At 52.2% G+C, this 18,799-nt stretch overlaps 1 protein-coding gene across 1 annotated transcript in view; it reads right to left on the bottom strand.

The window, feature by feature from the left end:
• Nucleotides 1–15,890: 15,890 nt before the first annotated feature.
• The window catches only part of LOC116967595 (negative elongation factor E-like), a 69,458-nt gene continuing 66,549 nt past the window's right edge, over nucleotides 15,891–18,799 (bottom strand). Inside the window, exons 2-3 of the mRNA XM_033014211.1 lie at nucleotides 17,604–17,673; nucleotides 15,891–16,057 (exon numbers count right to left, since the gene is read on the bottom strand). Coding sequence (XP_032870102.1) covers nucleotides 15,891–16,057; nucleotides 17,604–17,673 — 237 coding nt within the window. The remainder of the gene's footprint in view (nucleotides 16,058–17,603; nucleotides 17,674–18,799) is intronic.

Genomic DNA, 18,799 nt, shown 5'->3' with positions numbered 1-18,799 from the left:
CTTATATTCACTGGAATTTAGATGGATGAGAGGGGATCTTACGAGATACATATAGCATTGTTAAGGGATCGAACAGGCTAGAACAATGAAGATGTTCCAAATGTGGGGGTGTCCGGACCAGAGGTACAGTTTAACAAAAAGGGTCGGCCATTTAGGACTGAGGTGAGGAAAACGTTTTCACAGAGAGTGTTGTGAATCTGTGGAATTTCCCTGCCACAGAAGGCAGTGGAGGCAAAGTCTCTGGATGTTTTCAAGAGAGAGTTAGATATAGCTCTTAGGGCCATGGTATCAAGGGATATGGGGAGAAAGCAGGAACGGGCTACTATAATAATAATGCATTTTATTTGCTGGCGCCTTTCTGGACACCCAAGGACACCTTACAGGACATAAAATCACAATACATTTATCAATATTAAAATCAAGTTGATTAAAAACAAAAAAAAAGGTTTGAAGGTCAGCAGTAAAATCTTGTAGTTAATCCGGTGGTGCACAGGGAGCCAGTGGAGTGGAGTGAGGATGGGTGTGATGTGGTCCGATGGTCTGGTGCGGGTGATGATCCAGGCTGCAGAGTTCTGAATGCATTGGAGGCGATGAAGAAGTTTATTGGAGGTGTAAGTGAGGAGGGCGTTGCAGTAATCGATGCGGGATGTGACCAGAGCGTGGATGAGGACTTTGTATTGTCTTTGGAGAGGGAGGGGCGGAGTCTGAAGATGTTGCGGAGATGAAAGTATGCAGAGCGTGTGATATTGCTGATGTGGGGGCAAAAGAAAGTGTACTGTCAGAATGACGCCGAGACTGTTGACATGGGAGGAGGTGGGTATGGGTGAGCCATCAACTGAAATGGTGAACGGGTGGGGTTTGGAGAGTGTGGACTTTGAGCCAATTAGCATGATTTCTGTTTTATTTCCATTGGGTTTTAGAAGGTTGAGTGACATCCAGTTGCAGATAGCTTGGTGACAGGTGGTGAGGTGTTGGGGGAAGGGAGGTGTTTGGTTTTGTGGAGAGGTAAAGTTGTGTATCATCGGCGTAGCAGTGAAAATTGATTCCAAAATGACGGAGAATATGCCAAGAGGTTGAATATAGATGATAAAAAGCAGTGGCCCGAGCACCGATCCCTGAGGAACACCATGGGTGACTGTGGCAGTTGTGATGTGACTTTATTTCCCTGGATGAACTGTTTTCTGTCGTGTAGATAGGACCGTGAACCAAAGTAGTGCATTGTTGTTGATGCCGGTGGCAGATAGACATTCCAGAAGAATTGGGTGGGAGATGGTTGTGAAAGGCTGCTGTGAGGTCGAGGAGGACCAGGATGGATAGTGGCCGTGTCAGCTGCGAGAAGGAGATAATTTGTAATTTTTACCAAGGCTGTTTCAGTGCTGATTGTGGCGAAAACCGGACTGAAATGGTTCATAGAGGTTATTGTTTTGAAGGTGGACTTGAAGTTGTTCGCTCTGTCCTTTCCAGAAGTTTAGTGATGACTGGGAGGTTGGAGATGGGCGGTAGTTATTTGGATTGTTTGGATCAGAACCTGGTTTTATTAGAATCGGGGTGACAGAAGCTGTTTTGAGAGATGTAGGGACAGTAGCAGTTGTTAGGGAGGAGTTAATTATGGACGTTATGATGGGTGAGATAGAGGGCAGACAAGATTAACGGACAGTAGGGATGGGATCAAGCAAGCAGGAGGGGTTCTTGGACTTGGTGATGAGTTTAGTTATTTCTTCGACTGTTGGAAGCTGGAAATTGATTGAGGATGATCAGCCGTGATCACAGTGAATGGCTGTGCTGTTCCACGTCACTCACTCGCTCGCACCTCACCCTCCTCACGCTCTCTCGCTCACGCCCAGCTTGCCCTCCTATCCTCCTCCGAGGACCCATCGCCCCTCGTCCCCATCCCTCCTGGCCTGGAGGACCGCTGGCTCCCATTACAGAGCGATATCGCTCTGTATCATCCCGTTTCCTTCACTCTCCCTCATCCCTCCCTCTCACTTCCCCCCTCCCCCTCACTCTTCCCCCTCTCTCTTTCCCTCCTCCCCCCCCGCCCTCCTCTATCTCCCCCCCCCCTCTCCCTCTCCCCCCAGCCCTCTGTCCCCTACTCTCCTCTCTCTCAACCTCCCTCACTCCTTCCTCTCCTCCATCCCAAACCTGTTCCCTCAACCCCTCTCATCCTTCCCCTCCACCTGTCCGCACACTCTCACCTCCTTCCCCCCTCATAGAGGCAGAGAGAGAGGTAGAGGGAGGGGACGCCGTGACGCATGATGTGATTGGACGCCGTGACGCATGATGTGTTGGACGCCGTGACGCATGATGTGATTGGACGCCGTGACGCATGATGTGTTGGACGCCGTGACGCATGATGTGTTGGACGCCGTGACGCATGATGTGTTGGACGCCGTGACGCATGATGTGATTGGACGCCGTGACGCATGATGTGTTGGACGCCGTGACGCATGATGTGATTGGACGCCGTGACGCATGATGTGATTGGACGCCGTGACGCATGATGTGATTGGACGCCGTGACGCATGATGTGATTGGACGCCGTGACGCATGATGTGATTGGACGCCGTGACGCATGATTTATTGGACGCCGTGACGCATGATGTGATTGCGCCGTGACGCATGATGTTGGACGCGAGTCCCGTGGAGACAGCGTCTGATTGGCTGCGTAAGGGCGGGAGGCGCGAGGAGTCGGTTACGAAACCGTTTGGATTCGAACTTGTGGGAGAGAGATGGAGATGGAGATGGAAAGTGAAAAATAATATGTTGGGGAAGGATCTCTCTCTCTCTACCCCGGCTCCACTTTCAACGGGGCCGCCTCCTCTTCCCGCCCGCCAGTCCACCGTCCAGTGCGGCTCGGGCTCGGCTCCATCTGGGCCCAGACCCGGTCTCCGGCCTCGTCGCTCCCGCTGGCGGTTGGTTGATCCTCGCTCCGGCCCCGGCTGCCATCGGCCCTCCGTCGCTCAGCTCCCCCCCCCCCCCTGGCCTGGAGGACCATCTGTCATCCGCTCGCTCACCCCCCTGGAGGACCGCTGGCTCCCATCACGGAGTGATATCGCTTTGCATCGTCCCGTCTCCTTATCTATCCCCCCCTGAAGCCCAACATCCAACCAAATCTGCTTAACCTTACCCACTGCCTCGAGGATATAAAGTGTTGGATGGCCCAGAACTTCCTCCAACTAACGAGAGTAAGTCTGAGGTCATCCTTCGCGGCCCCTCGGACTCATCCAAAACGATAGCAGGCAGCCTGGGGAGCCTTACCCCACTTCTCAAACCTCACGTCAAAAACCTTGGCGTCATATTTGACTCCTCGTTGAAATTTGAAAAACAAGTCAATGCCGTGGTAAAAGCTAGCTTCTTTCCAGCTTCGAACGATAGCAAAAATAAAACCTTTCCTCCAATTTGACGACCTCAAAAGATCATCCACTCATTTATCTCCTCTCACCTCAATTGCTGCAACTCCCTTTACACTGGCATCAGCCAATCTTCCCTGTCCCGCCTGCACTGGTCCAAAACACCGCAGTGAGACTCCTGATGGGCACCCGAAAAAGGGACCACATCACCCCGATCCTGGCCTCTCTCCTCTGGCTCCCTGTGCGGTACCGAATCAATTTCAAGCTCCTTCTTTTTGTTTACAAAGCACTTAACGGGCTCGGCCCCACCTACATCAAAATCTGCTTACCCACCACACAACCTCCAGGTCCCTCAGATCGGCCGACTTGGGTTACTGACTATCCCGCAGTCTAGGCATAAGCTCAGGGGTAGACCGCACTTTTGTGGTTTCAGCACCTAGACTATGGAACAGCATCCCTCTTCCCATCAGAACTGTCCCCTCCATCGACTCCTTTAATTCTAGACTTAAAACCTATTTCTACTTACTCTCAGCCTTTCTTGAGGTCGTTGAGGGAGCGCTGTATGTATTTATATATGTATTGTTGAACTATGTACCACTGTTTGTAGCAAGTTTGTACCTGCACTAATGTAAGCACTTTGGTCAACGAGAGTTGTTTTGAAATGTCCTATAGAAATAAAATTGACTGAATGCATCCACGATTTCTAGAGCCACTTCCTTAAGTACCCTGGGATGTAGACAATCAGGCACTGGGAATTTATCAGCCTTCAGTCCCATCAGTCTACCCAACACCATTTCCTGCCTAATGTGGATTTCTTTATTTCCTCCATCTGGCCACTATAGTACATCTGGGAGATTGTTTGTGTTTTCCTTAGTGAAGACGGATCCAAAGTACCTGTTCGACTCGTCTGCCATTTCCTTGTTCCCCATAATAAATTCACCTGTTTCTGTCAAGAGACGCACATTTGTCTTAACTAATTTTTTCCTCTTCACATACCTAAAGAAGCTTTTACAATCCTTCTTTATATTCTTGGCTAGCTTACCCTCGTACCCCATCTTTTCTCCTCGTATTGCCCTTTTAGTTATCTTCTGTTGCTCTTTAAACATTACCCAATCCTCTTGCTTCCCGCTCATCTTTGCTACGTTGTACTTCTTCTCTTTTATTTTTATACTGTCCCTGACTGCCCTTGTCAGCCACGGTTGCCCCTTACTGCCCTTGGAATATTTCTTTCTCTTTGGAATGAACTGATCCTGAACCGTCTGTATTATTCCCAGAAATACCTGCCATTGTTGTTCCACTGACGTCCCTGCTAGTGTATCTTTCCAGTCAACTTTGTCCAGCTCTTCCCTCATGGCTCCATAATCCCCTTTGCTCAACTGTAATACTGACAGCTCCGATTTACCCTTCCCCCTCTCCAATTGTAAATTAAACTTGACCATATTATGGTCACTACCTCCTAATGGCTCCTTTACCTCGAGTTCCCTTATCAAATCCGGTTCATTACATAATACTAAATCCAGAATTGCCTTCTAACATAGAAACCTAGAAAGTAGGTGCGAGAGTAGACCACCAGGTCCGTCGAGCCCGCACCGCCATTCGCTCATGGCTGAACACTAACAGACACACTTACCCACAAACAGTAGACACAAGACACAGAACACAAGACACTACCCTCCCCTTTATACCGCTATCACCCCTCTCCACCCCAAGAACCTCGTGATCTCCTGGGGGAGGCAAAAACCGGATAAAAACCCAGGTCCAATTCGGGAAAAAAATCCGGGAAATTCCTCTCCGACCCCAATCCAGCGATCGACACTTGTCCATGAGATCACTCAGGTATTACTATACTAACCATACCTAGGTCCATATCCCTGCCCTCTCCCCGTAGCCCCTTATCCCCTTGCAGCTAAAAACCATCTATTTTAGTCTTAAATATATTTAAAGTTTCTGCTTCCACTGCTCCCTGGGGCAGTGAATTCCATAAATTAACCACCCTCTGGGTGAAGAAGTTCTTCCTCATCTCAGTTTTAAAAGAGCCCCCCTTATTCTGCACTATGTCCCCTAGTTCTAGTTTCCCCGATCATTGGGAACATCCTCGGTGCATCCACCCGATCTAACCCCTCACGATCTTATATGTTTCAATGAGATCGCCTCTCATTCTTCTAAACTCCAAAGAGTAGAGTTCCAGCCTACTTAACCTTTCCTCATATGTCAATCCCCTCATTGCAGGAATTAATCTTGTAAACCTTCGCTGCACTGCCTCCAGGGCTAGTACATCCTTTCTTAAGTATGGACCCCAGAACTGTACACAGTATTCCAAATGTGGTCTCACTAATACTGTGTACAGCTGCAGCAAGACCTCCGTGTTTTTATACTCAATCCCCCTAGCAATAAAGGCCAAAACTCCTTGGCCTTCCTGATTGCTTGCTGCACCTGCATACTAACTTTTAGTGATTCATGTACTAATACCCCTAGATCCCTTTGCGTTGCATTACAACGCAGCTCCTCCTCATTAGAAATAACTTGCCCTATCATTTTTTTTCCCAAAGTGAATGACTTCACATTTATTAGTATTAATTTCATCTGCCAAGTTGTTGCCCACTCACCTATTATCTATATCCTTTTGCAGACTCTTCCTATCCTCCTCATCCCCTACTTTTCCTCCCATTTTTGTATCTCCCTGGTAGGCTCCAATACAGCTGCTCTAAGAATCCTCACGGAGGCACTCCAAACTCCCTTTCTTGGGGTCCAATACCAACCTGATTTTCCCAGTCTACCTGCATGGTGAAATCTCCCATAACAACCACAGCAATAGACAATAGGTGCATGAGTAGGGGGCCATTTGGTCCTATTCAAGCCAGCACCACCATTCATGTGATCATGGCTGATCATCCCAATCAGTACCCCGTTCCTGCCATTGCTCCCCATATCCTCTTTTAAGAGCCCTATCTAGCTCTCTCTGTGAAAGCATCCAGAGAACGTGCCTCCACCACCCTCTGAGGCAAGAATTCCACAGACTCACCATCTCTGGGAGAACAGGTGTTTCCTCGTCTCCTTTCCAAATGGCTTACTGCTTATTCTCAAAACTGCCCTTGGTTCTGGACTCCCCCAACATCGGGAACATGTTTCCTGCCTCTAGTGTGTCCAAGCCTTAAACATCTTATATGTTCAATGAGATCCCCTTCTGAACTCCAGAGGTAGTCAAGCCCAGCTGCTCCATTCTCTCGGCATAGTACAGTCCCCCGCCATTCCGGGAATTAACCTGTAAACCTACGCTGCATGTCCCTCAATAGAAATAATTCCTTCCTCAAATTAAGGGAACAAAATTGCACACAATATCCAGGGTGTGGTCTCACTTGGGCTCTGTACACTGCAGAAGGACACTTTGCTTCCTATATTCGATTCCTCTTGTTTATAACGCCAACATGCCATTCGCTTTCTTCACTGCCTGCTGTACCTGCATGCTTACTTTCATAGACTGATGTACAAGAACCCCCAGATCCCATTGTACTTCACCTTTTCCCAACTGGACGCCATTTAAGATAGTAATCTGCCTTCCTGTTTTTCGTACCAATGTGGATAACCTCACATTTATCCACATTAAACTTCATCTGCCATGCAGCTGCGCCACTCCCCAACCTGTCCGTCATCCTGCATTCTCATAGCATCCCCTCACAGTTCACACTGCCCACCCAGCGTTGTGTCAACTGCAAATTTGCTAATGTTACTTTGAATCCCTTCATCCAAATCATTGATGTATTGTAAATAGGTGCGGTCCCAGCACCGAGCCTTACGGTACCCCACAAGTCACTGCCTGACCAACATGACCCATCTACCTTCCCACCCCGACCAACAGCCCCATCTACACTAGACCCCCCACCCCGACCACAGGCCCCATCTACCACCACCGGCCAACATTCCCCAGCTACACTAGTCCAACCCGACCAACATAGCCCCACTACACTAGACACACCCCGCCAACATACCCCATCTACACAGCTCACCCCGACCACATGCCCCATCTACACTAGTCCCACCCGACCAACATCCCCATCTACACTAGTCCCACCCCGACCACATGCCCCACACTACCTAGTCCCACCCCTACCAACATGCCCCATCTACACTAAGTGCCACCCCTACCTACAGGCCCCATCTACATTAGTCTCAACCCCCGACCACAACTCCCCATCTACACTATTCCCACCGACCAACATGCCCCGTCTACACTAGTCCCACCTCACCCAACATGCTCCATCTACACTAGTCCCACACCGACCAACATGCCTCATCTACACTAGTCCCACCCCGACCAACATGCCCCATCTACACTAATCCCACCCCGACCAACATGCCCCATCTACACTATTCCCACCTAGATCAACATGCCCCATACACTAGTTCCACCCCGACCAACATGCCCCATCTACACTGGCCCCACCGCGACCAACATGCCCCATCTACACCAGTCTTACACCGACCAACACGCCCCATCTACACTAGTCCCACCACCGACCAACATGCCCCATCTACACTAGTCCCACCCCGACCAACATGCCCCATCTGCACAAGTACCACCCCGACCAACGTGCCCCATGCACACTAGTCCCACTCCCATCACATGCCCCATCTATACTAGTCCCACCCCGACCAACATGCCCTTCTGCCTAGTCCCACCCCGAACAACATGCCACATTCTACACTAGTTCCACCCCGACCAACATGCCCCCATCTACACTAGTCCCACCCTGACCGACATGCCCCATCTACACTAGTCCCACCCCGACCAACATGCCCCATGTACACGTCCCACCCCGACCAACATGCCCCATCTACACTAGTCCCACCCCGACCCACACCCCCTCTCCCCGGGCCCCACACACACCCCCTCTCCCCGGGCCCCACACCACCCTCTCCCCGGGCCCCACACACACCCCCTCTCCCCGGGCCCCACACACACCCCTCTCCCCGGGCCCCACACACACCCCCTCTCCCCGGCCCCCACACACCCCCTCTCCCCGGGCCCCTCCCCCTCTCCCAGCCCCACCACACACTCCCTCTCCCCGGTCCCCACACACCCCCCCTCTCCCCGCTCCCCTGCCCCCCCCACCCTCCTTCTCCCCTGGCCCTCCCCCCACACCCCCCTCTCCCCGGGCCCCACACACACCCCCCCTCTCCCCGGGCCCCCCACACACCCCCTCTCCCTCTCCCCACACTCCCTCTCCCCGGGCCCCCACACCCACCCCCTCTCCCCGGCCCCCCACACCCCCACCCCTCTCCCCGTTCGCCCCCCACCCGCACCCCTCTCACCCTCCCCCCCCCACACTCCTCTCCCCGGTCCCCCCACTCCCTCTGGCCCCCCACCCCCACCCCCCCCCGGCCCACACCCTCCCTCTCCCCTTGGCTCCCCCACCCCCTCTCCCTTACCCCCACATCCCCTCTCCCCGCTCCCCCCCCACACCCCCCTCTCCCCGGTCCACCACCCCCCCACACAACCACCCCCCCCTCCCTCTGCCCCACTTCCCCCTCCCTCCCTCTCCCCTCTGGCCCCCCCCCCCCTCTCCCGTCCCCCCTTTCCGCCCCCACCACACCGCCCCCCTCCCGTTCCCCCCCCTCACCTCCCTCTCCCCTTTCCCCCCCCTACCCCTCTCCATCCCCGGCCCCCCCACCCCCACCCCCTCTCCCCCCTTTCCACCACCCCCCCCACCACCGCCCCTCGCCCCACCCCCCCCCCCCGTCACCTCTCCCCTCTCCCCCCCCCCTCTCCCTCCCCACACTCCCCCCCTCCCTCTCCTCCGTCCGCCCCACACCCACCCGCCTCTCCCCGGTCCGCACCCCCTCACACCCCCTCATCACCCCTTCCCCCCCCTCCCCCGGCCCACACACACCCCTCTCCCCCTCCCCCCCCCACCCACCTCCCTTCTCCCCGCCCCACCCAACACCCTCCCCTCTTCCCGGTCCCCCACACTCCCCCCTCTCCCCCCTGCCCCACACACCACCACCCTCTCCCCGGGCCCCACACCACAACCCCCTCGTCCCCGAGGGCCCCACACACCTCCCCTCTCCCCGGGCCCCACCCACACCCCCTCTCCCCGGCCCCACACACACCCCCTCTCCCAGGGACCCACACACACCCCCTACCGGGCCCCACACTCCCTCCTCCCCGGGCCCCACACACACTACCCTCTCTCCGGGCCCCACACACACCCCTCTCCCTGGGCCCCACACACACACCCTCTCCCCGGGCCCCACACACACCCCCTCTCCCCGGGCCCCACACACACCCCCTCTCCCCGGGCCCCACACACACCCCCTCTCCCCGCTGCGGAAGCAAAGATCCGATCTTTGGCCGGAAGCAAGATGACGGAACAAGATGGCGGAGCCTGGTTGCTAAAATGGGTCCAATAATCACCATGACCGTTGTACACGTTTGCGTGAGAGTCGGCCATCTTGCTCCGCTATAGGATCTTTGCCACACTCACACTGAGAGCACACACCCAGGGTGGTCTGGAAACCAGTGGCAGACCAACGCCCCTGTCCCTCAATCAGTGAGGGGGATGATCCAAGGAGTTGCCTACCCCCCAGGGACCGCCACAGTTTAATGATTTAAAGGGCTGTTGTAATACAACAGTCGGTGCAAGGCAGGGCCAGATTACGTATAAGCCTCACAAGCTTAAGCTTTTAATTTTTATTTAACCTTTATTTAACCAGGAGAAGTCTCATTGAGATTAAAAATCTCTTTTACAAGAGAGTCCTGGCCAAGACAGGCAGCAGCACAGTTCCACAGTTACAGACAATAATTTAAAAAAAACAACAGAGAACATATAAATAGAGTCACAGTCAGAACATCATCAAACAAAGCATGTACAGACAGAAGAGCCCGCTTCAACATCATTAAGAAGGGATTTAAATCTGTTTATAGAAACCAGCTCCTTAAGTTTCAGTTCATTCTGCAGCTGGTTCCAAGCGAAGGGAGCAGCATAACTAAATGCCCTTTTCCCCAGTTCAGTACGGACTTTAGGTACATTTAGTAAGAACAAGTCCTCAGAGCGGAGCTGATAAGTTCATGTGCTTTTTCGAATTACATACTTCTGCAGGTATGAAGGAAGAACACCAAGGATAGTCTTATAAATAAGGATATGCCAATGATGGAGTCTGCGGGTGGACAGGGCAAACCATCCAACTTGAGCATACAAAGTGCAGTGGTGTGTGAGGGTTTTAAAGCTTAGGGCTTCGAGATCCAGGGGGGCTGGGCTGGGCAGGATTTACTGAAGTCTAGGGCCTCAACATCTAGGGGACCTCCGGTCAAGAAATAAAAATATCCAGACAAAAAAAATTGTAGCGCTATCAGCGTTTCCACTTTGACAGAAATTACCCGAAATTCTCGTTCCGGCCAGCTGGAGGTTTGGGGGAAAGTAATTGCGACCATCCGCACCTGCGCAGTTGGGGGAAGCCGGTGACGCAGTAGCGATACAAATGACGCTGTCTCGGCGCACGTGTGCAGTGGGCCCGGGCGGGTTCACATCTCCATTTGCACTCCACACAATCTCCTCGATGCCTCGTGTCTACCAAAGACCCTCGGTGTCTACTCCAGGTAAGTAGTGGAATATTGCATTGCGGGAGTGCCCGTTTCTCTGCGCTGGGGGGGGCTGCGGTGTCTGCGGCACGGTCGGAGTTTCGCTGCATGGGAGGGAGAGAGTGAGAGAAGGGGGAATGTGAGAGGGGGAAAGGGGGAGTTGAGGTAGAGGGGGGAGAGAGAGGGAGGGGAGGGGGTGAGAGATAGGGGCAGGGGAGGGAAAGATGGGGGGGGGGGGAGGATGAGGGCAGAGAGGGAAAGGGAGATTATCTTTGGTGTGATTGCAAAATTAAGGTAGGTTTTAGAGCAATTATATTTTCTCCATATGAATAATATCAAACATTTGGAACTGCTTTCTTTTCCTTGATAACAATACTGAAAAATATGTATTCCATAGTTTGCGACTTTCATTTTGCATCATATTTTTAATGTGCACACACTAACACAGTCGAACAGTAACAGGCAATCAAATCAACACACAAAACATTTTCTAAAAAAATGTGTGCTCCTTTATAACATTTTACATAACATTTTACAGTACAACTTGATTATTAAAACAAGGACAGCTTCAATTCGTGATTTTAAAGAAATGGATACAACAATGATCCCAATCATCCCATTGCAACCGATTGCTCTTGACTCAACCAAAATTATTTCTGAAATATTGGTCATAAATTTGGTGCAAAAATTGCTCCAAAATAAGGCGCAGAATACACCAGAGAGTATCTGAAAGCCCAGAGCTTCCAGGGCCCTTAAGCGGGCTCTGGACCCTTGCCGCAAGGGTCTTTCAGCGTCGCGCTTGTAATATGCGCTGCGTGCACTTATTTCACATAACATTTTTGTAATCCTGCCATGCCACCCCCCTTTTTGAAAAGCTTCGTTCGGGCCTGGTGTATATTTTTGACACTGTCATAGGCCTTTCTTACATATGCTGTCACAACGCACTGTAGTCTCCAAACAACACTTCAGTAATTTTCCTTGCCCTCCATTTCAGAATAATAGTGTTTTAAGCCAATAACTCAACACTAGCACTGGCAATAAATAAAAAGCGCAGCTTTCCTGCCCGTGTCTCATTGGCCATGTTCGGCTGCACATCGGTGTGAAACTGGTGTACTCTTCCATCTTCCTCTCGTCGTGGGGGTGGTGGATTGGGAGGGGCCTCACAAGTGGAATAGCCTACGGGCTCTCTTCATCTAAATGCGGCCCTGCTCGTCCTAGACTCTACCACTAGTGGAAACATTCTCTCCACATCCACTCTATCCAAGCATTTCACTATTTGGTAAGTTTCAATGAGGTCCACCCTCAGCCTTCTAAACTCCAGCAAATACAGGCACAGTGCCTTCAAACGCTCATTATATGTTATAGGTTCACCAGGTTAATTCCCGGGGATGGCAAGACTGTCATATGTTGATAGAATGGAGAGGCTGGGCATGTATACACTGGAATTTAGGATGAGAGGGGATCTTATTGAAACATATAAGATTATTAAGGGTTTGTACACGCTGGAGGCAGGAAACATGTTCCCGATGTTGGGGGAGTCCAGAACCAGGGGCCACAGTCTAAGAATAAGGGGTAAGCCATTTAGAACGGAGATGAGGAAACACTTTTTCACCCAAAGAGTTGTGGGACTGTGGAATTCTCTGCCTCAGAAGGTGGTGGAGACCGGTTCCCTGGATACTTTCAAGAGAATTAGTTCGAGCTCTTAAAGATAGCGGAGTCAGGGGATATGGGGAGAAGGCAAGAACGGAGTACTGATTGGGGATGATCAGCCATGATTACATTGAAAGGCGGTGCTGGCTCAAAGGGCCGAATGGCCTACTCCTGTACGTACGGTTACTCATTCCTGGGATCGTTCTCGTAAACCTCCTCTGGACCCTCTCCAGAGCCAGCACATCCTTCATCAGATATGGGGGCCAAAACTGCTTACAATATTCCAAATGCGGCCTGACCAGCGCCTTATAGAGCCTCATCATCACATCCCTGTATTGAACCCATCACAAAGAAAGTTCATCAGCAAACCCGAACCGATTTGGTTGTTGAAAAAAAACTCCATTGGTCTTCTGTAAGGTGCGGATGGAAACTCTATCAAACTTCTGCAGGAGTACAGGAGCACAATGATTGATGGAGATGGAAGCCTCGCTCGGGACTGACATTGAGCCCCACCGCGGGCCGTGGACTTTACCATCGAGAGCTCGCAGTCTCGGGGAGAGGCCGAGTCAGGAAGCTCCAACGACGCAGAGGTTCGACCAGCCCCGACCCGTGGTCCGATCGACCGGCGCGGAGGAGCTGACATCTCCCCCGATGTGGGAGCTTGCTCGCCCCGACACGGAGGGCCCAAATGCCGCCGGCTACGAGAGTCAAGGTCGTCCAATCAAGGGAATGTTCGAGACCCCCGACCGCTGGAGAACAAAGAAGGGAAGAGATTGAACAATTTTTCGCCTTCCATCACAGTGAGGAATGTGGAGGAGTCACTGTGGTGGATGTTTATGTTCAAATGTGTTTTGTGTGTTCCGTTGCTTTTTATTTGTATGACTGACCTGGCAAATGAAATTCCTCGTCTGTTGTAAAACATACTTGGCTAATAAAGTATGATTGTGATGAATATAGAACTGGAATGAACAGGTGATCACAGCAGGAACTGCAGATGCTGATTTACACCAAAGAAAAACACAAAGTGCTGGAGTAGCTCAGCGGGTCCAGCAGCATCTCTGGAGAAAAGGAATGGGTGATGTTTTGGGTCGAGACCCTTCTTGAACAGTTTAGTTTCTTGTCACGTATACCAAGGTACAGTGAAAAGCTTTTGTTGAGTGCTAACCAGTCAGCAGGAAGACAAAACGTGATTATAATCGAGCCATTCTTCAGACTGAACGCAAACGTCACCAATTCCTTCTCTCCACAGATGCTGCCTGGCCCGCTGAGTTAATCCAGCACTCTGTGAAACGTCACCTATCCATGTTCTCCACAGATGCTGCCTGACCCGCTGAGATAATCCAGCACTCTGTGAAACGTCACCTATCCATGTTCTCCACAGATGCTGCCTGACCCGCTGAGTTACTCCAGCACTCTGTGAAACGTCACCTATCCATGTTCTCCACAGATGCTGCCTGACCCGCTGAGTTAATCCAGCACTCTGTGAAACGACACCTATCCATGTTCTCCACAGATGCTGCCTGACCCGCTGAGTTACTCCAGCACTCTGAAACGTCACCTATCCATGTGAAACGTCACCTATCCATGTTCTCCACAGATGCTGCCTGGCCTGCTGAGTTACTACAGCACTTTGTGTCCATCTTCAGAGAAGGGGTGACCCCTGGTCAGTGCGGAGTCGGTGGGCTGAAGGGGCCTTTTTCCACGCTGTATCTCCAAACTTTAAACACAACGAGTGAAAAGCCTGGATAGAGTGGATGTGGCTGTGGCTGTGGCAATCGATCCGTGACGGGCCAGTGGTGGGGGGCGGGGGGGCGGGGGCAGAGCAAGGGGATGTGGCTGTGGCAATCGATCCGTGACGCAACAGTGGTGGGGGCGGGGGGGGGCGGGGGCAGAGCAAGGGGATGATAAGGCGAGGGGAGGTGCGGGGGACAGGGAAGGGGGGGGGGGGGAACGAGGGGGGGAGGTGTGGGTCACAGACATAGGGTCGCCAACTTTCACACTCCCAAATAAGGGACAAAAGGTCAAAATACAGGACAAATTCCCGATGGCAATGCGGGGGGGGGACAGAGAGATCATCACCAAACCACATCTCTCACCAACTCCTGTAGATGCTCAGTTCTGGGAAAGATATTGGCCTTCATAACAAGAGGAGTATAGGAACAAAGAGGTTATTCTGCAGTTGTACAGGTGCCCTAGTGAGAACGCACCTGGAGTATTGTGTACAATTTTGGTCCCCTAATTTGAGGAAGGACATTCTTGCTATTGAGGGAGTGCAGCGTAGGTTTACAAGGTTAATTCCCGAGATGGCGGGACTGTCATATGCTGAGAGAATGGAGCAGCTGGGCTTGTGCACTCTGGAGTTTAGTTGGATGAGAGGGGATCTTATTGAAACATATAAGATTATTAAGAGTTTGGACACGCTAGAGGCAGGAAACATGTTCCCCGATGTTGGGGGAGTCCAGAACCAGGGGTCACAGTTTAAGAATAAGGGGTAGGCCATTTGGAACGGAGATGAGGAAACACCTTTTCACACAGAGAGTTGTGAGTCTGTGGAATTCTCTGCCTCATAAGGCGGTGGAGGCCGGTTCTCTGGATGCTTTGAAGAGAGACCTAGATAGGGCTCTTAAAGATAGCGGATAGGGAGAAGGCAGAAACAGGGTACTGATTGGGGATGATCAGCCATGATCACATTGAATGGCGGTGCTGGCTCGAAGGGCCGAATGGCCTACTCCTGCACCTATTTTCTATTCTCAAGCTGGAAAGGGTTCAGCGATGTTGCCAGGACTAGAGGGTGTGCGCTATAGGGAGAGGTTGAGTAGGCTGGGTCTCTATTCCATGGAGCGTAGGAGGATGAGGGGTGATCTTACAGAGCTGTACAAAATCATGAGAGGAATAGATCGGGTAGATGCAGAGTCTTTTACCCAGAGTAGGGGAATCGAGGACCAGAGGACATAGGTTCAAGGTGAAGGGGAAAAGATTTAATAGGAATTCGACGGGTAACTTGGACACTCTGAGGGGTGATAAAATACTCCTGACCCAGGGTAAGGTGAGGTGGGTAAGGGGGTGGGGAGGGGGAGGAGGGTGGGGGTGGGTGGAGAGGGGGTGGAGGGTGGGTAGGGGGATGGTGGAGGGTGGGTCGTGGGAGGGGGATGGTGGGGGTGGCGAGGGGGTGGGTGGGGAGGGTGGTGAAGGGGGAGGGTGGGGAAGGGGATGGGGAGGGGGGAGTGGAGTGGAGGATGGGGAGGGTGGGGGTGGTTGGGGAGGGTGGGGAGGCAGAGGGGGAGCATGTCATGTGGGTTGTAAAGCCACCACCACTACCACGTGCACTCTCTCACCTTGAGCTTCCCCTCCAGGGTGTGTGAGCGCTTGAAGCCAGAGTTCTTGTTCTCGGCTGTGATGGCACTGATGGCTCCCGTCTTCACCAGCATCTTGGCCTCCACTGTGGTCGTGGCTGTGTGGGTCAGCGACTGGTCGTACAGCGCTGGGCGGTGGGGGGGGGGGGGAAGAGGCTGAACACCAGTTAGCGTGGGGTGGGGAGAGGGGCCGCTGCGGGCGGGAGGGAGGGGGTTGGGGGAGACACACAAAAATATTTTAAACGACTCAAAGGGCCGAATGGCCAATCCTGCACCTATTGTCAAGCTGGAAAGGGTTCAGAGATGTTGCCAGGACTAGAGGTTGTGAGCTTTAGGGAGAGGTTGAGTAGGCTGGGTCTCTTATTCCATGGAGCGTAGGAGAATGAGGGGTGATCTTATAGAGGTATACAAAATCATGAGAGGAATAGATCGGGTCGATGCAGTGTCTCGTGCCCAGAGTAGGGAATCGAGGACCAGAGGCCATACGTTCAAAGTGAAGGGGAAAAGATTTAATAGGAATCCAAGGGGTAACTTTTTCACACAGAGGGTGGTGGGTGTATGGAACAAGCTGCCAGAGGAGGTAGTTGCGGCTGGGACTATCCCAAGTTTAAGAAACAGTTGGACAGGTACATGGATAGGACAGGTTTGGAGGGATATGGACCAAGCGCGGGCAAGTGGGACTAGTGTAGCTGGGACATTGTTGGCCATTATGGGCGAGTTGGGCCGAAGGGCCTGTTTTCAAACTGTATCACTCTATAACAGGCAGCATCTGTAGAGAACATGGATAGATGACGTTCCAGAGTGCTGGAGTAACTCAGCAGGTCAGGCAGCATAGAAACATAGAAAATAGGTGCAGGAGTAGGCCATTCGGCCCTTCGAGCAATATAATCATGGCTGATCATTACCAACTCGGTATCCTGTACCTGCCTTCTCTCCATACCCCCTGATCCCTTTAGCCACAAGGGCCACATCTAACTCCCTCTTAAATATAGCCAATGAACTGGCCTCAACTACCTTCTGTGGCAGAGAATTCCACAAATTCACCACTCTCTGTGTGAAAAATGTTTTCCTCATCTCATCCTAAAAGATTTCCCCCTTATCCTTAAACTGTGACCCCTTGTTCTGGACTTCCCCAGCATCGGGAATCTCTGGTGAACATGGATAGGTGATGTTTCACAGAGTGCTGGAGTAACTCAGCAGCATCTCTGGTGAGAAGGAATAGGCGACTTTTCGAGTCAAGACCCTTCTTCAGACTCATGTCAGCGGAGGGGGGGGGGGGGGTCAACGAAATAATGTAATCGGAGACAGTAAGACTAGTGGGAGAACTGTAAAGGGGAAGAATATGGAGAGAGAGGGAAAGCAAGGGCTGTCTGAAGTTAGAGAAGTCAATGTTCATACCGCTGGGGTGTAAACGACCCAAGCAAAATATGAGGCGCTGTTCCTCCAATTTGCACGGGGCCTCACTCTGACAATGGAGGAGGCCCAGGACAGAAATTCAGGATTGGGAATGGTAGGGGGAGTTGAAGTGCTGAGCCACCGGGAGATCAGGTGGGTTAAGACGGACTGAGCGGAGGTGTTGGGCGAAGCGTTCGCCGAGCCTGCGCTTGGTAGATGGACTGAGCGGAGGAGTTGAGCGTAATTCAACGAGGAGGAGGTCACTGCGAGGCCACCAACAGCGTTTGATGCCTCCCTGGTTGCTCTGAGCTCCTGAACTCTGCTTCTTGAAGGCCAGCAGCGCTTTCTTCTGCAAACAGAACATTCCTGGTCAGGTACCGGGAGCCACAATGACCCTCTCTCACCCCCGCCCCCCCCCCCTATCTCACAACTCACCCCTTCTCTCACCCCCCATCTCTCTCACCCCCTCCCCCCCTCACACCCTCCTCTCTCACACCCTCTATTGCACCTTTTATTATTGCACCTTAATAACATACCTCAAAATGTTACTACACTCTGGCACACTGTGAATATTTTATTTAATGTATATGTCCATTGTCTATCTTTATTGGTAGATTGTCTGTCTGTGTTATAAATATTACTTGCACATTTGGAGTATGGGGAAACACAATTTCAATCCTCTGTGTAACTACTTGTTGCATTATTTGTATTGACAATAAAGTTTACTTTGAACTTTGAACCCCCCCCCCGTCTCACCTCCCCCTCAAGTGTCAGATATTCACCCCAGACTTCCACCCTCACCCCCAACCCCCTCCCCCCCCGCAACTCCTTCCCCCTCGTCATCCCCGTCACCTCCCTCCCTTCCATCCGCCTGCCTCTCCCTTTCCTCCCGGATACCCGGGGGAGGCGACCATCTTTGTTAGGGGCACTAGTGTCCCGGATCCCCAGGGTAGGCGACCATCTTTGTTAGGGGCACTAATGTCCCGGATCCCCAGGGGTGGCGGCCATCTTTGTTAGGGGCACTGATGTCCCGGATCCCCAGGGGGAGGCGGCCATCTTTGTTAGGGGTATTAATGTCCCGGATCGCCAGGGGGAGGCGGCCATCTTTGTTAGGGGCACTGATGTCCCGGATCCCCAGGGGAGGCGGCCATCTTTGTTAGGGGCATTAATGTCCCGGATCCCCAGGGGGGGAGAACAATGAAATCCTGACTTGCAACAGCAACAGAATAGGGAGGTTTCACGGCAGTGGGGTCACGACCCATGACGCGTACTGTTGCTACGCCACTCCAGTACTCTGCTCTAAGATCTTTGCTCCAACTGGATTACACGCGATGAACTGCAGGTGGGCATTGACCATTGTTTCCAGCGTAGCGGGCCCGTTAAAACCCCACCGCTGAAATTGTCAATGTTTGCGCTGTAAATAATTATGGAAATCGGGATGAGCGTGAGAGACATTTAGCCTACTTCAGAATTCC

Source organism: Amblyraja radiata, chromosome 40 (genome assembly GCF_010909765.2).
Source record: "Amblyraja radiata isolate CabotCenter1 chromosome 40, sAmbRad1.1.pri, whole genome shotgun sequence".
NCBI lineage: Eukaryota > Metazoa > Chordata > Chondrichthyes > Rajiformes > Rajidae > Amblyraja > Amblyraja radiata.
The sequence above is the reverse complement of the archived record's forward strand: the minus strand, read 5'-3'. Positions and strand labels throughout refer to the sequence as shown.